This window comes from Haliotis rufescens, unplaced genomic scaffold (assembly GCF_023055435.1).
Source record: "Haliotis rufescens isolate VD_foot unplaced genomic scaffold, xgHalRufe1.0.p SCAF_12, whole genome shotgun sequence".
Lineage (NCBI taxonomy): Eukaryota > Metazoa > Mollusca > Gastropoda > Lepetellida > Haliotidae > Haliotis > Haliotis rufescens.
In genome coordinates, this window is record NW_025963802.1 from 15,254,316 (window position 1) to 15,278,824 (window position 24,509).

The 24,509-nt window shown below is 40.9% G+C and overlaps 1 protein-coding gene across 2 annotated transcripts in view; it reads right to left on the minus strand.

The window, feature by feature from the left end:
- The window catches only part of LOC124146085 (guanine nucleotide-binding protein subunit alpha-11-like), a 169,632-nt gene that overhangs the window by 51,068 nt on the left and 94,055 nt on the right, over positions 1–24,509 (minus strand). Inside the window, exon 1 of one of the 2 annotated variants that reach the window (XM_046516158.2) lies at positions 1,263–1,722. The exons of the other annotated variant lie outside the window; for it this stretch is intronic. Within the exon in view, the coding sequence (XP_046372114.1) occupies positions 1,263–1,316 (54 nt within the window). The 5' untranslated portion in view covers positions 1,317–1,722. Of the gene's footprint in view, positions 1–1,262; positions 1,723–24,509 lie in introns of those variants that run through there. 2 annotated transcript variants of the gene reach the window in all.

Genomic DNA, 24,509 nt, shown 5'->3' on the forward strand with positions numbered 1-24,509 from the left:
CGACATCTCAAATGAAAATTTCCAAGATGCAAATACTCGAAAAAATCCCGGAAATAGACACACACATAGTATTTATCGATATTGTAAACCTATTGTTTTAGGAACCTATTGTTTTCAGGGAATGCAAATCATATTTTCACCTTTTGACATTTGGTCATGTGACCCAAATTAGCCAATCACTACACAGAACACACTTTCTATAGGTTTACAATACACAATAATAGCTTTCTGTACACTCCACATTGTCCTGGATGATTACAAAACAAAAGAAGTAAATTTGGTTTTGATCTCAATAAGAAAAAAATTATAAAGGCAGAGTATTAGGGGTTTGGATTCAGCATATGTCGGAATATATTTGTCCAATAACTATGTACACATATATAGAAATCCAACATTTCCATATTCCTCCAGAGTATGAGATTTTGGGAGACATTATACTTTAAGTGTCCCTCCCCAATAATAACTTACCCACAGTATCGAGCATCTCTTTGGTCAGGGGGTAAAAAGGCCCTGACGACTCTAATACAGCAATACCGAGACAAGGACTTGATCAAGTGCGGGTATTAGGGACAAACCATTTGATATTCTGGCAGGTGGGGGGTGGGGGGGGGGGGTGATGTTGGATTTTCTCGAACATTCTTAACACAATAATTATGCTTTAAAAAAATAATTGCCTGCCACAAAAATACATTGTTGCAAGCAGTGTTTCTTAAACAAAATTGAGGCTCATAGTTCCATATAAAAAAATATCTGGTTTTGTAGCTGTAGCTGAAAAAATATCTAACAAAATCCCAGGCCCCCCCCCCCCCCCCCCCCCCCCCCCTGAATTATCAAATGGTCAGTCCCTAACTGGGTCCCACTGATAAGCCAAGCGATAAAATAGGTGATGCCTTTAAAAACTAAAGAATTTTACAAAAATTACAAACTATATAATATCAAAAAAAACAGATTACTAAAATTGCTAGCATACACATTGAAGTTTTACCATTAACCATTTTGTGTCGGACAAAGTACAAAACATTAAATATAAATAAGGCTAACATCACAAAATCATAATCCAAAAGAAATTCTAAACATCATAAGCCTTTCAAATTAATTGCCAGACTTCTGAATTCAAGCAACGCCTTGACAAAGATGCCATATAATCAATAAAAAATTATCAACCAATAACATTGCTTGGTATTTCTGAATACCAGAAATAGATTAAACATAATTATTTTCTTAAAAAGTAAAAAGTGTTATTTATTGGCTATTTGTCTCACCTTCCTGACCCTCTTCATTTTGTGCTTTTCCTCGGATCCCATCGCGGCAGACATTTCTCAGCCACACAAACAGGTGAACGTAGGATACAGCATATCAAGACACAATCTCCAACTTCCCTCACCCAGCCGCATCCATCCTAGCATCCCTCATTCCACAGTAATCAGAATACCACACAATAATCCACACACTTCATGCACTGATTCTTAGAGTTACCAAACTGTTGGCGCCAATGGTCAAACCATGCTGAAGCATCACAGCAGTATGAAAACTCCTGACACTGTTATACAGTGATAAGGCACTGCATTCAGGGATATGCGAGACGGTCATAGCAAGTCAATACTTGCAGCACACGTCCTCTGTCCCCACCAAACACTGGTGATGTGTCGGTGGCTGGACCTTCCTCTCATTATCCAAGGAACAAACCATTAGCTGTCCCAGCCTGTTTGACAAAACTCTACCAAACGATCAAGTATTAGTGAAGGCTTAAGCATTAAGACGATATAACCATAACTCCCTTCTCTGTGAGGTACACATCTCCCTCAACTCGCTCTCGCTTTGCCGAGATCGTTTTTTTTTACAACCTCTCTTAAAAACAATTTGCCTTTAATTTGCAACGGATCTTAAGAGTCTTCTCTCAGAAGTAATATGTCTTCACTCCTTGAGTGACTGCCAAGGAAGCTGCATCCAGTTACCGAACTGGAAGCTATTGCATACCCGGTAAGTTGTCAATGAGGTAGTGACCACATGGTACTTTCTGCAAGTCCAAGATTGTAAATAAGACAGAACAAACAAAAGGATGGCCCTATAGTAGTGATCAGCATGAAGTGATTTATTGTCACTATCATTCAGTCTAACCAGCAATCAGATTTGGATTTTAGAATTGGATTGTAGATTCAGTATGATTTATTTTGTAGATATAGAAAGATTCTTAATATCAAGAATACTTCAAGATTAAATACTTGGCAATACTATTCAAACATGCTTTATCATCAATCTGTACTCAGTACATTCGATTCACCATAAAGATGAAATATTGCTTAAGGCCATAAAATCATAACTATACTAAAAAAAAAAAGTTAAGGATTATGAATATCTTTGGGGATATATTTATAAAAAATCGTGTGCTCAATCTTCACTTTAAAAATATATTCCCAAAAATATTCATGATTCTGATTTTTTGTGTTCAGTATACATATACATGTTGCTGTAATAATCCTAAACATCATGTACTGTTAATAGTGAGTGAGTGAGTGAGTGAGTGAGTGAGTTGGGTTTAACGCCGCTTTTAACATTATTCCAGTTATATCACAGCGTGTCAGCTTAATGTGGGAGGAAAGCCTGAAGTGATGCAGGCCTCAGACGTTTAACCACTTTGGTGAAACCCACGAGCATGGGTATGGTGCTGACAAACCTAGAAACATAATTGGGACTAAACAGGATTCGAACCCACAATCATAGGTTTCTGGCGTTTCCAAGGGATGCAACTCTGCACAGCGAATTGCGGTGCCTTAGACGACTGGGCCACCCGTGCCCCCCTGTACTGTTAATAGAAGTAGCTTCTTTTCTTTAAACCTCCACAATTAACGGATCCAAACAACGTCGTGCCAAGTAAGATATTGAGCTGCACAAAAATATTGATCAAGCAAATTGGTTAGCAAAATTCTTTATCATCCAAAACTGGGTCCCACAGGAGATATCACTTGGGTGAGATCAAGGGATATCTACACTGAAGATATCGCTGCAATGAAATTGCATCACAATGCTTTGCAGACCATTGTGACGCCATTGGTTACCATGGCGTCACAATCAAATGACATCACTAATGGCTCTTTTACAGAAGCTGTTAGCAGTACTTTTTACACTTAAGACACTGCTTATTACTGTCTACAAACTGAATAAGTTGGGGAAGAATGATGTAGGATGATAAATAAAATAGTGGAAAAAATCCTCGGCATGCCTCAGAGTTTTCCCACTTTTATCAACTTGTGTTGATATATTTGATATCAAAAGACACGAGGGTGAGATTCTCTATGTATCATAAAAGGGTACCAAAAAAAGGTGTTGGAATCTACACTGAATTGTTACCTCAACTGTAATCCTGAAGTTTCACCACAAGAATTTGTCCTTGTTCATTCACTTGTTGATAGAATTTCACATGGAGAGAAGTAACCATTAAGTTATTTCAATCCTGCCTTACAATGAAAGAATTTTGCAACATAACACAAACAGCTGTAGTAATACATGTATTGCTACATGAAAGATAATCAGAGAACAACCAATGGGCTACGAGGGATTACAGATTATCTGTCCCGAGTGAATGAATGGTCTTAATCCTTTGCCTTTGGCGAGGGATTAAGACCATTCATTCACGGACAAATGATCTGTAAATCCAAGTTTTGATAGGTTGTTGTATAAATTACTTATTGACATTTTTACAGAGAAAATAAAGGAAAATATATGAAATGTCAACCCTAGAGAGAGGCTTCAATGAAGGCAGCCTGTTGTTCAGATGACATCAAGTAATCAGTGTGTGATGTCACAAATAATGGATGGTGTCATATGATATTTTCCTCAACAATGAAGCACTGTGAGTAAGTGAGTGAGTTTGGTTTTACGCTGCTTTTAGCAATATTCCAGCAATATCACGGCGGGGGACACCAGAAATGGGCTTCACACATAGTACCCATGTCGGGAATCGAACCCGGGTCTTCGGCGTGACGAGCGAACGCTTTAACCACTAGGCTACCCGACCGCCCCTGAAGCACTGTGACACATTATGACTTCATTTGACCAATCTACCCGTGAAGATCTGGGTTAGAATAGGTCTTCAGCAACCCATGCTTGCCCTAAAAGGCGACTATGCTTGTCGTAAGAGGCGACTAACAGGATTGGGTGGTCAGCCTCGCTGGCTTGGTTGATGCATGTCATTGTTTCACAATTGGGTAGATCGATGTCCATGATGTCAATCACTGGATTGTCTGGTCCAGACTCGATTATGTACAGACCGCCGTCATATGGCTGGAATATTGCCAAGTACAGTGTTAAACAACAAACAAACATATCAACTGACCAATCAGCATTGAGAACCACTAAAATGCACACATGGAAATATCAGACAGGTATTACACATGATAATTCTACCCTTATGGGCAATATTCGGAATTATGTCACTATGGACTTAAATAATAAGCCTGGACCCAAACCACCACAAGCTTATGATATGACAAAGCTCCTGTCTGCCCAAGCAAATTTGTTTGTTTGTTTGTTGTTTAACGCTGCACTTAGCAATGTTCAAGCTTTAATGATGGCGGTCTGTAAATAGTCGAGTCTGGACCAGAAAATCCAGAGATCCATATTGTGAGGTACGATGACACAAATCAACCAAATCTCCGAGTCTGACCACCCAATCCATTTCTTCACCTCCTACGATCAGCCTAGGTTGCTGGGGACCTTCAGGGTCCTTCAAAAAGCAATTGGACATGAGGAGGGAAATATTTTGTAGGCTGCAACTTGATGACTTAAACTAGGCATTCATTGGTCATCGTATGAAATTAAAACAAATGGCCAAACAGTGTTTGTGAGAAGACAAAATTAACATCAGCAAAAATTTGACAGGTTACCCTGCTCCATCTTCCAGAGTCAAGGGAGTTAACTGACCATCAAAGTCCAGTTTCCACCCTTGCCGAACTAGGCTGGTATTATGGAGTTACATTTTGGCTGGACTAAAGAGTCTATGCATAGTCCAATCAAAATCGCGCAACGAAATCAAAATCTGGTTTGTAACGTCGTGCAGATTTCAGTCGATTGCAGGATACCGCCAACTCGTTGTCAAAATATATTTTACAAATCGTTATATGTTTTTAATCAAGGTGCTCAAGTGATTTGATGCACTTTGCGTTTTATCACAATATAGATCTTGAGTTTTGATGAGATCGTCTTGACTGGGCACCGCCATTTTGTTTGAAGCAAATGCAACTGATACGAGAGGTGGAATTTCAATGGTCCATAGGAGAGGCTTAGAAGGGACATAACTCATAATAACCACTGGTGGCACTACGATCGAGTCCAGGAATTCCAGCCTAGTTCGGCAAGGGTGGGAACTGGACTTATAAAGTCAGTTAACTCTCTTGCCTCGGGAAGATGCCCTGCTCACATGTAACTGGATATGATAGATTTTTATAAATATTTCTTCCAATGTCTGTTTGCTGAAAGTATATTAAGGGACTGGTCATTTAGTACTATTTTTGGTGGGGAAGGAGTCTGAGGATGTCATGAAAAAATACAAAGTGAAAGAAGCAAGGGTCGACAAAATTGAACACAACTATATCTGACACATTTCTATTTTTTCAAACAATTTTTTCGAAATTTGAACATTATTTATTATAGGTGGGGAGCCCAAATTGTTTTCACCTAAAATGGGTGGTGGGTCAGCAGAATATAATACAGTCCTAAGACCAATCACATACCATCCGGGGTGGTGGGGTAGCCTAGTGGTTAATGTGTTAGCACGTCACGCTGAAGGCCCAGGTTTGATTCCCACATAGGTACAATACATGAAGCCCATTTCTGGTGTCCTCTGCTATGATATTGCTGGAATATTGCTAAAAGCGGCTTAAAACCATACTCACTCACTCACATCCCTCCCATGAGTGAGTGAGTTGGGTTTAACACCGCTTTTAACAGTATTCCAGTTACATCACAGCGTGTCAGCCTAATGTGGGTGGGATGCAGGTCTCAGACGTTTACCACTTCGGTGAAAGCAACGAGCACAAGTATGGTGCTGACAAACCTAGAAACATAATGGGGGCGAACCGGGATTCGAACCAACAATCATAGGTTTCTGGCGTGCCCAGGGGATGCAACTCTGCACAGCGAATCGCGGCGCCTTAGACGGCTGGGCCACCTGTGCCCCCTCCCCTCCCATGAAAAATGACCAGTCTCAAAGCTTGCCTCACAAACCAACAGTCACACCAGCTTACCACAAGCGGGAAATCCAAGCATGTTGCACAATACAATACATTTAGGCTTATTTCCCAAAGCTTTTAATCTTAGCAAACTTGATATGAGCAGCACACTTGCATGTCCAAGTGAATTAGCTGCAAACTCATTCCTGTAAAGTAATTTTAGCTGATGGAAGTTAGTTAAAAGATGAGACTTTTGACTGAAATGATTTGATTGAAAAAATTCCCATCCCATAGCAGAGGCTGATTGCCAGAAGTAGACAATTGTAAATGACCCCATGAAATAAATGTCATTTTGACACAGTGTAAATGAACTTTAATGTTGCTAACTAGTGCCCTATCAGTGAAGCGATCAAATTGAATGCCCTACAAGTCATCACAATATCATTGCCCCGTGGACCAAGGTCGATAGTTTCACTGGATCATCTTCTGGGGTCTCCATGTTCAGGCTCCATCGCTGATAAACAATGACATTAACATGGGGAGAGATTCATGACTTGTGGTAAAGTTCAGTCATCAAGATGGACACGCTGGCTGCTGGAGTGACTTTCAACTAACTGTTCTGAACATGACAAAACTGTTTACTTTTGTTGAAGGAGTTGAACTTGTTGAGTTGGGGTGAGGTGAAATGGGGTTTAGCATCGCGTCCAAGAATATTGCACTTATATAGCGACGTGCATGCATGTGTGTGTTGCTGCTTGTACTAGTCTGGACTGATGCTGATTTTATGGGGCTAGCCCACTGAGATACTTTGGCAGATTTTAACATGAATACCCACTCAGACAGAAAATACTGACTTGGAGCTGACCAGTCCTTGTTTTAGCCCCTTAATGCTGAGTTCCATGAACCCCCTCCCTATAATACATGACCAGGTCCTAAATAATCTTCAAATTTGTTATTTTTAATTTCATTTGAAAAAGTAGAACTGTGTTATCCCCTATTGTTGTTATACATTTTTACGCCCTCCTCTTTTGCTGTGTCATTTTTTCATGGCCCCCGAGCCTGTCCCCTATAATAAATGACCAGTCCCTTATGATATGCAACGATTCTTCTACCACAGACTCTCTATGGGCATTCTGGGTGAGAATAGATCCCCAGACCCCCTTGCTTGTTATCAGAGGTGGGGTGAAATTGGGTTTAATGTCACAGCCAAGATTATTGCACTTATATAGCAATGTGCATGCACGTGTGTGTGTGTGTGTGTGTGTGTGTGTGTGTGTGTGTGTGCGCTTGTACTAGTCCGGACTGATGCCGATTTTCATAGTGCTAGCCCACTGAGATACCATGCCGCAGTTTAACATGAATACCCTACTCAGACACAGTATACTGACTCCGAGCTGACCAGTCCTTGTTTTAGCCCCTTAATGCCGAGCGCCAGACAGGGTAACAACAAGTACCATCTTTTAACGTCTTTTAACGTCTTTTGGGGTGATGCGGCCGGGGATCGAACCCTGGACCTTCCGCTCTCCGGGCGGACACTCTACCTCTAGGCCACGGAGGCGGTCGCTTGTTATCAGAGCAGACTAATACAAGTATAATGTGGTTGCAATGTGTAACCTGGCTCATTGTGTGTCATCAAACCCCAATGGTGTTGATGTTCATCGATAACTGATTTGTTGGCCTCATATCGCAGGATGTAGAGATGAAAAATAGGAATATTGCGGACTGTGCATGACACCCTCACTCACTCACTCACACAAATCCCACCCACCCACTCACTCACTCACGTCGCATTCAAGGTTTTAGCACTTATAGTGTGATGTGTGTGTGCATGTGTGTACGTGGGCGTGCGTGTTTGGCTGCTTAGCTTATACTAGTCCAGACTAATGCCATTATTATTGTTCATCCCACTGAGATACCATGCCACAGTGGACTTAGTTAAGTATGGATACCCATCTCAGACACATGGTACTGACAGGCAGGTTCACAACAAGTACCATCGTTTATTGTCCTTTGGAATGACGCGGCCAGGGGATCGAACCACCAACCTTCCGCTTTCCAGGATGACACTCTATCCGCTCGGACACAGAGACAGTGACTTGGACGATTACAGTAAAGAGAAAATGAATGCGTTTTTTGTAAGATTTTTCCAATCTCATTATTGATGATCATTAATGAAATATCAGTTTTAGCAGATATTAGGAATTGAACTGAGGCCTTTGGCATGACAACCCTAAAAGCATCCTGACAAGGGAACAGCGACAGTCCCACTTAAATAAAATCAATGAGTCATAAACTTTTGAATTTGAAATCATAAAATCTTATTTTTATTTTGTTGTGATTTGAAATTTATTTGACATTTATTTTATAACCTCATCTCTCAACGTTGTTGAAAATGTTATCTTTGCCACTACATGTTTTTAAGAGGGAAAACAAAATATCTTCATCAAGTTTCATCCTGTTTTTTCACAGGAATATAATTATAATGATTATGAGACAAAAAATAATAATAAATAATTTTGAAACCTATCAATGAAATTGAAACTTCAGATACAGAGTTTCATTGTTCAACATGCTCTCCTTCCAAAAAAATACTGGAATAAAAAACACAGAATGTCTTATCGAAAACAAATGTGAAGAAAAAAACTATTGGATAATTAATTTGTAGAAAATGAAAACAACATCAACATCGAATCAAATAGCCCTGCTAGCTGAACAAAAACGCTAATCCCACGACACACCAACAAATCTAACTTCTCCATAAATGTAATCAATACTGACAAGTGGGAGGCACAGCAATCACATCAGACCTGATCCGCATACTTCATCTTGTGACCCTGATAAATGGTCAGGGAGATAGCCACACACCGACATCCACTTGTGCATTTAAACAAGCCATTACTTCCTCCGGTTGTTGCTGTCAGCAGATGATTGAAGGCGAAGCGTCGTTCTTCACGATGTTACATTTGTACGATGTTGTTAATGTGTGATTTGGTGTGGTTATTATGACTTATGGTGTGGACTTGTGTGATTGGAGACTGGGCATTCATCAGTGAGAATGGGATTCTTCACAACGGGTGTCCATGTGATAAATGTAATAGAGATAGGGTTGTGTTGTTATATTCTGTGATGAGATGTATTTAGAGCAGACCTAAAGTTTCTTTTTCTACATGTATTTAAAAATGTTTCTTTGTCAATATGCTAAAAAATCTTGCAAGAGGCCAAATAAAAATATTCGGCTCGTCTAGGAGTCAGTACACTGCGTCTGAGTGGGGTATTCATTTTCAACCGCTAGCACTTAGTAACTTATACATGACTGCTATAATCTTGAACATGATGTTAAAACACCAACTCACCTAATATCCATGTTGCCAAGACGCAGCCACATAGACGCAGGCACCTCACCTCACCTCACCTCACCTCACCTCACCTCACCACTGTATAATCTCAGGTGGAAATGGAACATGGGGCCTTCCATATTTTTAATCAATTAGTTTACAGATATCTTTTTTTCTAAACCATAGGGTCCATGGTTAAAACATCAAAACTATCATTTCAAGTGATTTCTGACAACTGACGGTCAGGAGTGTTATGCTTTGTGTCCTATTTTAAGAAAGCAAGACATAATACAAATGTTAACATAATCCAAATTTTGAAAAGTTTTGGTTTCGTGTATAAAAAAAAAAGGTTATTAAATGCCGAATGAATAAACATGCATATCTACTAAACTTAACGGGGCGGTCGGGTAGCCTAGTGTTTAAAGCGTTCGCTCGCCACGCCGAAGACCCGGGTTCGATTCCCGACATGGGTACAATGTGTGAAGCCCATTTCTGGTGTCCCCCGCCGTGATATTGCTGGAATATTGCTAAAAGCGGCGTAAAACCATACTCACTCACTCACTCACTAAACTTAACAATCTGACTGCACCTGAGAATGAGCCTCTATGAGTAGAGATGTTATACATTAGGCATGTGTGTCTAAGTGGGGGTTTATTCCTGTTCTGCTCTCAGCAATGAATTACGTATCTGCCAATAAGTCACATTTTACAGGATGTTACACTTAAAATTACTCAAGACAATGAGAACCTTTAATCAACAGTTGCTTATGTGTATCTCTTCTCGAGTATTGGCTGGTTTGAATTGAAAGAAGGGGGTGAACTGTTTATATGGTATCTGGTTCATAAATCACACGTGTGCATATTGATAATGTCAAACTGGTTTTATGTTAAACAAACTTTGGCTAGATTCCTGTTTCTACTTTGTACTACTTATCTATCTATGTATGTAAAGCCTGGGGAAGATGGCACCACATGCCATACTGCCAGTTTCTCTAAAACACCAAGTACAGAACTCATATAACTGACTGTATCCTAGCTGCCGCACCGTACTAGCTTCCTGCTACTAATGTTGTTTATTACATCCCACACTGTACTAGCTTCCTGCTACTGCTGTTGTTTATTAGGTACAGCATTGTACTAGCTTCCTGCTACTGCAGGTGTAAATTACGTCTAACATTGTACTAGCTTCCTGCTACTGCTGTTGGTTATTATGTCCCACACTGTACTAGCTTCCTGCTACTAATGTTATTTATTAGGTCCAACATTGTATTAGATTCCTGCTACTGCTGTTGGTTATTACGTCCAACACTGTACTAGCTTCCTACTACAGCTATTGGTTATTGCCTCACACAGTGGTAATAACACCAAAAAAAGGTGAGCTTCACAAACTAGTCTGTAAGACAGGTGAGCTTCACAAACTGATCTGTAAGACAAAAGAGCTTCACAAACTGGTATGTAAGACAGGTGAGCTTCACAAACTAGTCTGTAAGACAGGTGAGCTTCACAAACTGATCTGTAAGACAGGTGAGCTTCACAAACTGGACTGTAAGACAGGTGAGCTTCACAGACCAGTCTGTAAGTAGGTGAGCTTCACAAACTGGTCTGTAAGTCAGGTGAGCTTCACAAACTGGTCTGTAAGTCAGGTGAGCTTCAAAAACCAGTCTGTAAGACAGCTGATCTTCAAGTATGCCAAGTCAGCTTCAGGAACTTGTATGAATGTCAGCAGGCTTGTACACCAGGTGATGGGTGTCATTGGTGAACACCACTGGAATGTGATTCAGACATTTTCAAGTGTTCTATTTCTCCAAATAGCAAACTTCCACCACCTGATGTTGCTAGTTTCAACGTCAAGTCTGTATCTCTACAATTCTCCTTAACTTCCAAAAAAGCCTGCTATCTACATCTGGGTTGAACCCTATCATGCCTGCTTCTGTTGGCATCTCATCAGAGGGGATGCATCTGGGCCATGCACCTCACACACTGCTCCCCAGCTGATTCCCGCATGTCACTCAACTAATTCTGTACTACAAAAACACATGTAGGCCTTATATTTTTCTAAAAAAATTCATATTCAACGTAGGTGGCTGAATAAAATACAAAAATAATGAATTGATTAATTGCATGAATTAAAAAACATGTTTTGACATTTCAAGATAATTAAAGATAATTGATTGTTTTTATGTTAGAAATAACAATTTTTAAAAAATATATTACAGCTGTGATCAACATCTTGAGTTTTTTTCAAATTCATTTAATTGTAAAAGTCGTCCAATTATAATTTGTTAGTCATTCAATTTTTATCTAATTTCAACTTTCTTTTTTGTCTGTTTGTCTTATAAACTAACAAATGACATGACAGGCCCTACTACCAGTATACAGTTGATGGAACCTGACCCATGATGGTTAGAATTGGTCTTCAAGAACCCATGCATGTTGTAAGAGACGACTAACAGGATAAGGCGGTTCGGCTCACTTTCTTGGTTGATGCATGTCATCGTATCCCAATTGCGTGGATCGATGCTCATGATGTCAATCGCTGGATTGTCTGGTCCAGACTTGATTATTTACAGACCACTGTCATATAGCTGGAATATTACTGAGTGTGCCGTTAAACAACAACAAACAAACTGACAAAACATTGTGGAGTCTCCTGTCACATGATGACATTCCTAAACAGTTTCTAAAAGGTCAAATAATATCTGGATTTTAAAGTCCATTATTAAATTTCATATGTGGGAATTGCTATAAGTAATTTATTTTGACTTGATGTCAGGTTTGAGTGAGTGAGTGAGTTGGGTTTAACGCCGCTTTTAACAGTATTCCAGTTACATCACAGCGTGTCAGCTTGATGTGGGAGGAAAGCCCGAAGTGATGCAGGTCTCAGACGTTTACCACTTCGGTGAATCCCACGAGCACGGGTATGGTGCTGACAAACCTAGAAACATAATCAGGGCGAACCGGGATTTGAACCCACAATCATAGGTTTCTGGCGTGCCCAAGGGATGCAACTCTGCACAGCAAATCGCGGCCACCCGTGGCCCCCTTGTGGCTAGAGTGTCCACCGGTCACACCAAATTCCAAGGTTTTTTCCCCATAAGGGTTCAGTTTGTCATGAACACTCTTTAAGTCCCCAGTGGCCGTGGAGTAGCCTTGTCGTTAAAAAGAAGGTCTGGGTTTGATTCCCGACATGGGTACATTGTTGCTCAGTTGGTGGATCTGGGTGTATGTGTGTTTTGTTTTAAATCACATTTGGACTCAATCATATGAAAAAACAAAAAAATACCTTGTCTTTCTGTCCTCTATACTCTTAATGTTCCCATTGAAAAGCTGATATATATTTCACTATTTTCATAAGTGAGATATTTCCTTTTATCATATAATAGGTAGGTTTATTTGTTGTTTAACGCCGTACTCAGCAATATTCCAGATATGACGGCGTTCTGTAAATAATCGAGTCGGGACCAGACCATCCAGTGACATCATGAGCATTGATCCACACAAGTGCGATGCGATGACATGCATCAACCAAGTCAGCGAGCCTGACCACCCGATCCTGTTAGTTGCCTCTTAAGATAAGCATAGTTGCCTTTTACAACAAGCATGGGTTGCTGAAGACCTATTTTACCCCAGATCTTCACAGCAGTATAAAGCCAACGGATAAAAACGATATCCGTTGGGGTCATATGCAGATAGAGAAGGCAATATCAAAGGTCAAGTAGGGACTATTTTAAGTGTCTACTTACAAACATGGCGTCGCCCTTGTCATTCTGTGATTGAGCCAGAATTAACCATTGAGAATCTAGAGAAACTTCTGCGCAGTTTTCAAGTTTTGGCAACTTTGGAGATATAAATTTAAATCAATTTTGCGAGGGCACTTATGCAGCCAAGCAGGATCAGTTTTGCCAAGGCTTGCTAAATACAGTGTTTATTCCTAATACCAGATATTTATCATTCTCAAATTCACTTGCCTGACAACCTCTATTTATCATCAAAACCTGGCTTCCACTCTCACTTTGTTGAGATCAAGTGATCTCCTAGTAGATATCTTCTAGTAGATATCGCTGCAATAAAAATGCATCACAATGATATGCTGACCATTGTGAAGTTACTGGTTACCATGACATCACAATCAAATGCCATCATTAATCTCTCTGCCACTGAAGCTGTGCTATTTACACTCAAGACACTGGTTATCACAGATTAGAAACAGAAAAAAGTGAAGAATGATTTTGGATGACAAATAGAGTCATACCCTCATGTCTTCCAAGCTGAAATATATTAAGACTCATTGACAAACATCAAACTGTCCTCAGCAAGCTTTAAGTATGTGTAACCTTTGTCAACTGGTCTTGATATATTAGATCTCAGAATACAGTTCTCTATTTATGGCACAACATCTTGTTGCACTAGATTCATAAAAAAACACAATAATCATGATCATATTACCACACTTCAAAATTTTGCATCGAGAGTCCTTGATGTGTTATTATCACTCCCAAAACAGGAAGTGTAGTGATTAAAACTGGTACTTCTTTACAAATGGAACATCATGTGACATCACTCACAGGGGGAAAAACTCGAAGAAAGATCCAACATTGACATCTAACCAATGACAATGCAGGATTCTACATTAACACCATGTAATTTTCTAGTCATATTCTATGCCTTCTTTGAAAAGCGCTCATCAAGGATTTTCAGGATCATTAATCAATATTAAGACACAAAAGAATTCACGAACAAGGGTTATATCCTGCAATCTTCCCAAACCAAAGGGCACCCTGGGGATTTACTGGATGCAAAATCCTGCATCCTATACTCATGAAAGTCTAAAATGGATGCAAAAAAACACACAGTGCATCCACTGGGATGCAGGAAATAAACATCATTGTTAAGATTGTAGGCTGCTATTTCATAATTTGGTACCACTCAAAATGAATTTCCATACAAATCAATTAAATGTACAATACAATACAAGTCAAATTCTCCACAATTTTCTAGTGCTAGCACTTGTATATAGTTTCATTTTTTCTATTCTTACGACATGTTTTTTGTACAGATACCAGTGATAAAGTTATAAGCATCTGTAAAGAAAACTGAAATGTCGCATGGAAATAATTAAAAAAAGTTGAAATCTGTAAGTCAGTGCTGTCATCCTCATTGCGAACCAAACTGCACTGACCTCATACGGCAAGCATGGCAAATGTACTGGAGAAGATTTATGTTAATTTGCCAATTCCTATAGAGCAATGGAGCCAATGTCCGAGTACGCAGCCAGATGGCCTAGTACATCAGACATATACCACTAACCTCTGCTTTAATGCTCTGGAAACTAATGCAATTGCTTCTTATAACAAGTCTTTGATTGATAGATGGTCTTATGGTAAAACCTGCAGGCATGTAGATATCTGACCGAAGTGTCTGGCTGGGAGAGCCATCATGGTGCATCAAGCTTAATCCGGTTAGCCGTGGACATTGTACAAGAACACTCTCACAGCTGTCATGGGGGACCAGAATGCAAAATGGCCTCCATTCCATGTTTGTGGTTGCACCATGTCACCAAAACCAAGAGTCCATTACCTCATTACAATGAAACTAGTTTCTCTTACAGTTCCCAGAGCACATATTTGATAAACAACCATCCCTATTCCATTCCCATCCTCGTCTTGGCTCTCATTAGCCTGTACTCATTAATCCCCAGCTCTGAAATTAACTTAAAAGGTTTGGTATTTGGCTCTTTTTATGCAAGTACTTGATCACTGCATGTTCCTCAAGTTTGACCATTTTCCAAAGGTTACAGGTCTCTGCTTATTTTACAGACTTGTCACAGCAAAACAATTTGCTGAAAAGACTCAAGTGGATATACCTCTAAGACATCATGTAATTGTATAGGGGCTTGTCGGGTAGCCTAGTGGTTAAAGCGTTCGCTCGTCACTCCGAAAACCCGGGTTCGATTCCTGACATGGGTACAATGTGTGAAGCCCTTTTCTGGGGTCCCCCATGATATTGCAGGAATATTGCTAAAAGCGGCGTAAAACAATACTCACTCATGTAATGTCGACAACAAGACATTTTAATTTTAAGCAATTCTTTCCATGTGAGGCTCAGAACCTATCGATGAACCCTCGTAGAACTTACTTTAACCATATTCAAAACAATTTCTGAGACTATTTGTAGTTGGTGAAACTCCTTAAATCTGGCTGGTACTGTCAACATTAATTGGCTTTTGAAAAACATTCATATAAAAATTGGTTTTAATTGGTTTATATATTAGCTTGCTACATAATAACTAACAGAGCACAATACTTGATATTCCACAGCACAGCTGCAGCCATGAACCCTAAGTGTGTATGAGAAACAGACAGATGCACAAATAACATATTATTTGACTTATAGTACTGCAAAAACAAATTCTGACAGCCATCCCCTTAGTCCCTTCATATTAGCAGTAAATCCTCTCTTATCCAATGCCCTGACTGTGAAGTATAGGTGTTACTGATACAAAGTCCCCAAAATAACCAACCTCCTGGTTACATCTCTGATAGCTGTAGCTGTCAGTTCCCCCACTGTCTGACCATTACCTGGTCCAATCAGCTTACACATAAGATACATCTCTGGAATGAAGGCCCTGTGCAAACCCTTGAGGTCTAAAAGTACCAAGCAGCATTTTTTCATCAACTTATACAAGTGTGTCCTCTAGGTATGGATCCAGCTGAGCCAGTTCCCCCGTGAAGATTTGGGTTAGAATTGGTCTTCAACAACCCTGCTGGTCCTAAGAGGTTACTATAAGTATCAGGATTGGGTTGTCAGGTTGCTGGCTTTGTTGATGCAAGTCATTTCAGAATTCCATTGATAATGCTGTGACTCACAGAAGTCAAATTTTTAATTTGGGTCATGAAAGGCCTTTTTCTGTATTACAGATTTTGTACAATACAACCCGTGAAGATCTGGGTTAGAAAAGGTCTTCAGCAACCCATGCTTGCCGTTAAAAGCACCTATGCTTGTCATAAGAGGTGACTAACAGGATCTGGGGGTCAGGCTCACTGACTTGGTTGAAGCATGTCATTGTATCCCAATTGTGTGGATTGATGCTCATGATGTCAATCACTGAATTGTCTGGTGCAGACTCGATTATTTACAGACCGCCATCATATAGCTGGAATATTGTGCAGCCTTAAACAACAAACAAACTAAAACAATAGAAGTTGAAGAATACCCAACTGTTTCAGATGACGGGCGTTCTGTAACTTCTTTTGAGTAGTATATTAGATAGCCAAAGACACTCGGGTAAGATTCTCTATGTAAGAAAACCAAATTCACTTGATAAATATCTAATATTTGATAAAAAAATGAAGAATATTCATAAAGATCATTTGTCAATTGTTTATGAAAAGTCAATTCATCATCATCTCTTTTGTTGGTCAGTCAGATGACATGAATCCAGTCCAAAACCTTCCTTTTCATGGGGTACATGGCTCCCCGAAGCAAGGGAGTTAACTGACTAAAAAAGTCCAGTTTCCACCCTTGCCGGACTGGGCTACAATTATGGAGCTATATTTTGCCTTGACTGCATAGTCTAATCAAAATCTCATAACGAAATCAACATCCGGTTCGTAAAACTCAGTCAAGCGGATTTCGGTCGATAGCAGGATTTCATGTTTATAATCAAGGTGCCCATGTGATTTGATGCACTTTGTGAAGTAAGATCTGTTTTATTACAATATCTACATTGATTATCGATCAGATCATCTTCACTGGGCAGTGCCATTTTGTTTGAAGCAAATGCACGTGATATCAGAGGTGGAATCTGATTGGTCAGTAGGAGGGACATAGAAGGGACATAACTGTAAAAGCAACTGGTTGCACTACAATCAAACCCAAAACTTCCGGCCTAGTACGGCAAGGGTGGAAACTGGGCTTTACAGCTAAGAAAGCAACAGAAAAATACAACTGGGCATTACATATACATGTCTACTCCAAACTCATTTATATTGCATTCTTAAAAGGCCACTGTGTCCCCAAGCCTGGTGCCAATGTCCAATCTAGATTGCCTGATTATCCAACTAGTGAGATGGAATCTACAGCCAAAAAAATAAATGAGTTCATTTCCCTCTGTAGTGACCACCTTTATTCAAGATCTGTTTCCATCATGGCTGCAGGATAACTTTGTAGTACACGCCTCAAGGCAAATGATTGCAGAAAACCTTCCTGAACAAACTCATTAGTGTCATAGCTGTCACTATTGTTTATAAAGATATTACATCAACATTATATGTTCCACATGCTTCAAAGCTGCATTGAAGTCTTATTTATTACATCAAGTTGTTGATCAGTTCTCATGAATGCTGGATATCATTTTAACAAAGGATGTTCATGGTTTTGTTAAAAATCCACCCCTACACTATTGATCAGTGGACTGTGGACTTTGAAATTATACAATTCCCAAGTCACATGCTTCAACCCTAATGGACCAGGAGTGGTAGTCGTGTACATATGACCATGTAGCAAGTTAATATCTATGAGATATGACCAAGAGCAAGTTGAGATGGAACAGATATCAACTTTGGAATATGACCAAGAACAAGCTGAGAAGGTTCCCGAATGACTCCAACTATTCATTTTTTTCACCACAGCCAACAAACTAATCATTTGGGGCATATTTTTTTAACTAACTATTCATTTATAAAATGCACACTCACACACAAACTTTGAACAAATTCTTACACTAACAGCAGAGAATACATATAAGTTTCAATAATCATGTTCTTATTTGTAATTTGCCTTTGGATTTTTTTATAGGAAAATGTAACATTGGGGCATATATATCCGGTAAACAAATTTGGGGAAATTAACTGTCAACTGCCCAATATCAGCCCCTGGAAACAGGAAATACAAGACTGGCTGCCTCCACACTGATGGTTTTACCCACATCCACACAGTCCCACAGTCTGATTCCGACAGCCACCAGGGGGCACGGGTGGCCCAGCCGTCTAAGGCCCCGCGATTCGCTGTGCAGAGTTGCGTCCCTTGGGCAAGCCAGATACCTGGGTTCGAATCCCGGTTCACCCCGATTATGTTTCTAGGTTTGTCAGCACCATACCCGTGCTCATGGGTTTTATCAAAGTGGTAAACGTCTGAGACCTGCATCACTCTTGGCTTTCCTCCCTAATAAAGCAGACACGGCGCGATTTAACTGTAATACTGTTAAAAGCGGCGTTAAACCAAACTCACTCACTCACGACAGCCACCATGGTCTAGTGGATAGAGCATCTGTCTAGAGAGCAGAAGGTCAGTGGTTTGATGTCATACCATACCAAAAGACATTAAAAAATGATACTTCTTGTTACCCTGCCTGGTGCTCTGCATTAACAAGGAAGGACTAGTAAGCTTGGAACCAGTACAATATACAGAGTATTTTTTGTTCTGTTGGGTGCTTAACGCTGCACTCAGCAATATTCCAGCTATACGAAGTCTGTCTGTAAATAATCAAGTCAGGACCAGACAATCGAGTGATTGACATCATGTGCATCGATCTACACAATTGGGTTACGATCAACCAAGTCAGTGAGCCTGACCACTCGAACCTGTTAGTTGCCTCAACAAGCATGGGTTGCTGAAGACCAATTCTAACCCAGAATCTTAACGGGACTGTGAGAGTGAAGTATCCATGTTAAACTGCATGGTATCTCAGTGGGCTAACACTAGTTCGGACCAGAACAAGCAGCAACACACACACATGTATCTTCATCACTATATAAGTACAATAATCTTGATTGCGATGTTAAATCCCATTTCAACTCATCCCACCCAGACTGCAACGTTAAACAACAAACAAAACAAACAAACTAACAATTAATCATTACCAGGATTCATGACAAATATTGAATCAAAGCATTTATGCATCCTTCAAACTTGGATGTGACTCATACCTCAATATTCTTGAAGATGCAAGTGACTTTTAATTGATTAGATGATTAATCAAACCTTCCATATTCCCAAGTACAAACCATGGATTCCCTTTCAACAGCCTCTAAGGTCTGGTCATGTTTTTTCTTACAATGTTTTTAAAACATTTGGTGCAGTTTTTTGTTTCCATGTCGAGAAACACAAAGATATGGATTTTCTTGTTGATCCTTTGAACCCAGCAAATCTCAACGTACTTGAAAGACTAGCAGTCAAACATATCTAGGAAGAAATATTTCAGTAATTAGTATTCAAAACAGTAAACATATAACATTGATCTTATAAACATTAATAGAATTTTCTTATTTCTCTGCAACATTACAGCCTCATAAAATATTTTTATGGTTGCTGACACACTTTATAAAAAAAGTAGGATGACGAATCCGGAAATAACACAAGGCAGTCCTTTTGATTAAAGAAAAATAATATTTCATTGGATATAGTTTATATGAAAAAGACACAATCATGTGAAGATTCAGTTTTCTTTAAACTAATTACCTTAATATAATTATGGCAAATGCAAGTATGCGGTCTTAAATTCTTGAGTGAGTGAGTGAGTGAGTGAGTTGGGTTTAACGCCGCTTTTAACAGTATTCCATTTATATTGGGGCGTGTCAGTATCATGTGGGAGGAAAGCCCGAAGAGATGCAAGTCTCAGACGTTTACCACTTCGGTGAAACCCACGAGCACGGGTATGGTGCTGACAAACCTAGAAACATAATCTTTCTGGCATGCCCAAGGGACGCAACTCTGCACAGCAAATCGCAGCGCCTTAGACGACTGGGCCACCCGTGCCCCCCTTAAATTCTTGAAGACAAGCATATTAAGTTACGTTCAACAAAAGTTTGTCACTGTATCTTAATACCTTCATGGTTGATGTTATGTAGCATTTTAACATGCAAGGTCATTTTGGGTCCAAATATACTAGAATCAAATTTGATAACAGAAAATAAATATAAAAAATTATAATTTTTGGCCGGCAAAGATATTGGATAAAGAAATTCCAAACCGAATTATTCCTTGAAAATATATGAGAACAGCGAGAACCTGTTTCAACATGTTAACAAAAGTTTGCAGCTCAAAGGTAGCCAGGAACCAGACTATATGAGAAGTGACACATTCCACTCCACTTGTTCTTGGTGGGGAATAACATATCGTTAGTGATGAGCTTTGGGAAATCTGAATGCATATAAGTTCATGACTGGTTGGACACGGAAATGAGAGTAGGCGTTATTAGCATTAACTCAATCATACGAGGAGGGAAAAAAAAACTCAGTATGCGTGTAGAGGAAATATATTCAGTACAAGTCCAAAACAGGCTAAATAACGTCCTTATGGTAATTCTGATCTTGCACTTTAACAACACTTGCAAATATTGGAACTAAGTCAGGTGGGACTCCGCAGGCTGCAGTCAGCAATATTCCAGCAATATCACCTATGAATGCAGGCAATAAATAACCAGTTTTCCCGACAAGGAGACAAGAATGAAGTGATGGGGGCTGGTTTGGCCGGGAATCTCCATAGGGAGACAAGCATGGAGTGATAGGTGCCTGTTTGGCCCTGAATCCCATAGGGAGACAAGCATGGAGTGATAGGGGCCTGTTTGGCTGGGAATCCCATAGGGAGACAAGCTTGGAGTGATAGGGGCCTGTTTGGCTGGGAATCCCATAGGGAGACAAGCTTGGAGTGATAGAGGCCTGTTTGGCCAGGAATCCCATAGGGAGACAAGCATGGAGTGATAGGGGCCTGTTTGGCTGGGAATCCCATAGGGAGACAAGCATGGAGTGATAGGGGCCTGTTTGGCTGGGAATCCCATAGGGAGACAAGCTTGGAGTGATAGAGGCCTGTTTGGCCAGGAATCCCATAGGGAGACAAGCATGGAGTGATAGGGGCCTGTTTGGCTGGGAATCCCATAGGGAGACAAGCTTGGAGTGATAGAGGCCTGTTTGGCCAGGAATCCCATAGGGAGACAAGCTTGGAGTGATAGAGGCCTGTTTGGCCAGGAATCCCATAGGGAGACAAGCTTGCAGTGATAGAGGCCTGTTTGGCCGGGAATCCCATAGGGAGACAAGCTTGGAGTGATAAAGGCCTGTTTGGCCAGGAATCCCCATAGGTAGACAAGCATGGAGTGATATAGGCCTGTTTGGCCGGGAATCCCATAGGGAGACAAGCTTCGAATGATAGGGGCCTGTTTGGCCAGGAATCCCATAGGGAGACAAGCTTGGAGTGATAGGGGCCTGTTTGGCTGGGTATCCCCATAGGAATGCACGCATGGAGTGATAGGGGCCTGTTTGGCCCTGAATCCCATAGTGAAACAAGCATGGTGTGATAGGGGCCTGTTTGGCCGGGAATCCCCATAGGGAGACAAGCTTGGAGTGATAGAGGCCTGTTTGGCCGGGAATCTCCATAGGTAGACAAGCATGGAGTGATAGGGGCCTGTTTGGCCTGGAATCCCCAAAGGGAGACAAGCATGGAGTGATAGAGGCCTGTTTGGCCTGGAATCTCCATAGGGAGACAAGCATGGAGTGATAGGGGCCTGTTTGGCCGGGAATCCCCAAAGGTAGACAAGCATGGAGTGATAGGGGCCTGTTTGGCTGGGAATCCCATAGGGAGACAAGCATGGAGTGATTGAAGTCTGGTCTGCTACTGATTTGCCCATCTTCTCAAGGCAAGGGCATTCAATGACTATAAAAGTCCAGTTACCACCCTTGCCAAACTTGGCTTGAATTCCGGAGTTACATTTTTGCTGGACTAACGAGTCCATGCATTATAAGTCCAATCAAATTTGCATAACGAACTAGACATCTAAGTTGTGAAAAACATGGAATTCACCCAGCTGATTTCTGTCGATTGGAGGATTTGCAAAGCACGTGTACCGCCATCTGGGTGTCAACACATATTTAAAAAAAAAATTTCATGAATTTAATCAAGGTGCTCAAGTGATCAAGTGATCGACAGCTAGGTTGATCTACATACCAATGTTTCAGTTAACACACAAACTAAGTGGTGTATAAAGGACTTGAATTACATTTTCTGGAACCTAGTTGTCCACCAAAAGGAAATATTAGAAAAGAAGGAAAATGAGCTGGGAAAATGCTTCTTACACAAAAGAAAAACCATTAATTTAATAGACACAGAATACTAAACATGTATCCGTCTTCAGTCATTCCCCTTGCTGATTGAACAAAGTCCGAAAAGATTACAATGTTACACAATGTGTATAGTATCAGATTTGGACTGCCTTAGTGCATCAACTGCAGCTCTGTGATGGGCTGAAGGGCCTCAGTTAACAGTCCCATCTGGTATACAACAGGCAATATCTCCCTACTGTACCATCTGTTGCACTGTGATGGGCTGAAGGGCCTCAGTTAACAGTCCCATCTGGTATAAAACAGGCAATACCCCCTACTGTACCAACTGTTGCACTGTGATGGGCTGAAGGGCCTCAGTTAACAGTCCCATCTGGTATACAACAGGCAATATCTCCCTACTGTACCATCTGTTGCATTGTGATGGGCTGAAGGGCCTCAGTTAACAGTCCCATCTGGTATACAACAGGCAATATCTCCCTACTGTACCAACTGTTGCACTGTGATGGGCTGAAGGGCCTCAGTTAACAGTCCCATCTGGTATACAACAGGCAATATCTCCCTACTGTACCATCTGTTGCACTGTGATGGGCTGAAGGGCCTCAGTTAACAGTCCCATCTGGTATACAACAGGCAATATCTCCCTACTGTACCATCTGTTGCATTGTGATGGGCTGAAGGGCCTCAGTTAACAGTCCCATCTGGTATAAAACAGGCAATACCCCCTACTGTACCAACTGTTGCACTGTGATGGGTTGGAGGGCCTCAGTTAACAGTCCCATCTGGTATACAACAGGCAATATCTCCGTACTGTACCATCTGTTGCACTGTGATGGGCTGAAGGGCCTCAGTTAACAGTCCCATCTGGTATACAACAGGCAATATCTCCCTACTGTACCATCTGTTGCACTGTGATGGGCTGAAGGGCCTCAGTTAACAGTCCCATCTGGTATACAACAGGCAATATCTCCCTACTGTACCATCTGTTGCACTGTGATGGGCTGAAGGGCCTCAGTTAACAGTCCCATCTGGTATACAACAGGCAATATCTCCCTACTGTACCATCTGTTGCATTGTGATGGGCTGAAGGGCCTCAGTTAACAGTCCCATCTGGTATACAACAGGCAATATCTCCCTACTGTACCATCTGTTGCACTGTGATGGGCTGGAGGGCCTCAGTTAACAGTCCCATCTGGTATACAACAGGCAATATCTCCCTACTGTACCATCTGTTGCACTGTGATGGGCTGAAGGGCCTCAGTTAACAGTCCCATCTGGTATACAACAGGCAATATCTCCCTACTGTACCATCTGTTGCATTGTGATGGGCTGAAGGGCCTCAGTTAACAGTCCCATCTGGTATACAACAGGCAATATCTCCCTACTGTACCAACTGTTGCACTGTGATGGGCTGAAGGGCCTCAGTTAACAGTCCCATCTGGTATACAACAGGCAATATCTCCCTACTGTACCATCTGTTGCACTGTGATGGGCTGAAGGGCCTCAGTTAACAGTCCCATCTGGTATACAACAGGCAATATCCCCCTACTGTACCAACTGTTGCACTGTGATGGGCTGAAGGGCCTCAGTTAACAGTCCCATCTGGTATACAACAGGCAATATCTCCCTACTGTACCATCTGTTGCATTGTGATGGGCTGAAGGGCCTCAGTTAACAGTCCCATCTGGTATACAACAGGCAATATCTCCCTACTGTACCATCTGTTGCATTGTGATGGGCTGAAGGGCCTCAGTTAACAGTCCCATCTGGTATAAAACAGGCAATACCCCCTACTGTACCAACTGTTGCACTGTGATGGGTTGGAGGGCCTCAGTTAACAGTCCCATCTGGTATACAACAGGCAATATATCCGTACTGTACCATCTGTTGCACTGTGATGGGCTGAAGGGCCTCAGTTAACAGTCCCATCTGGTATACAACAGGCAATATCTCCCTACT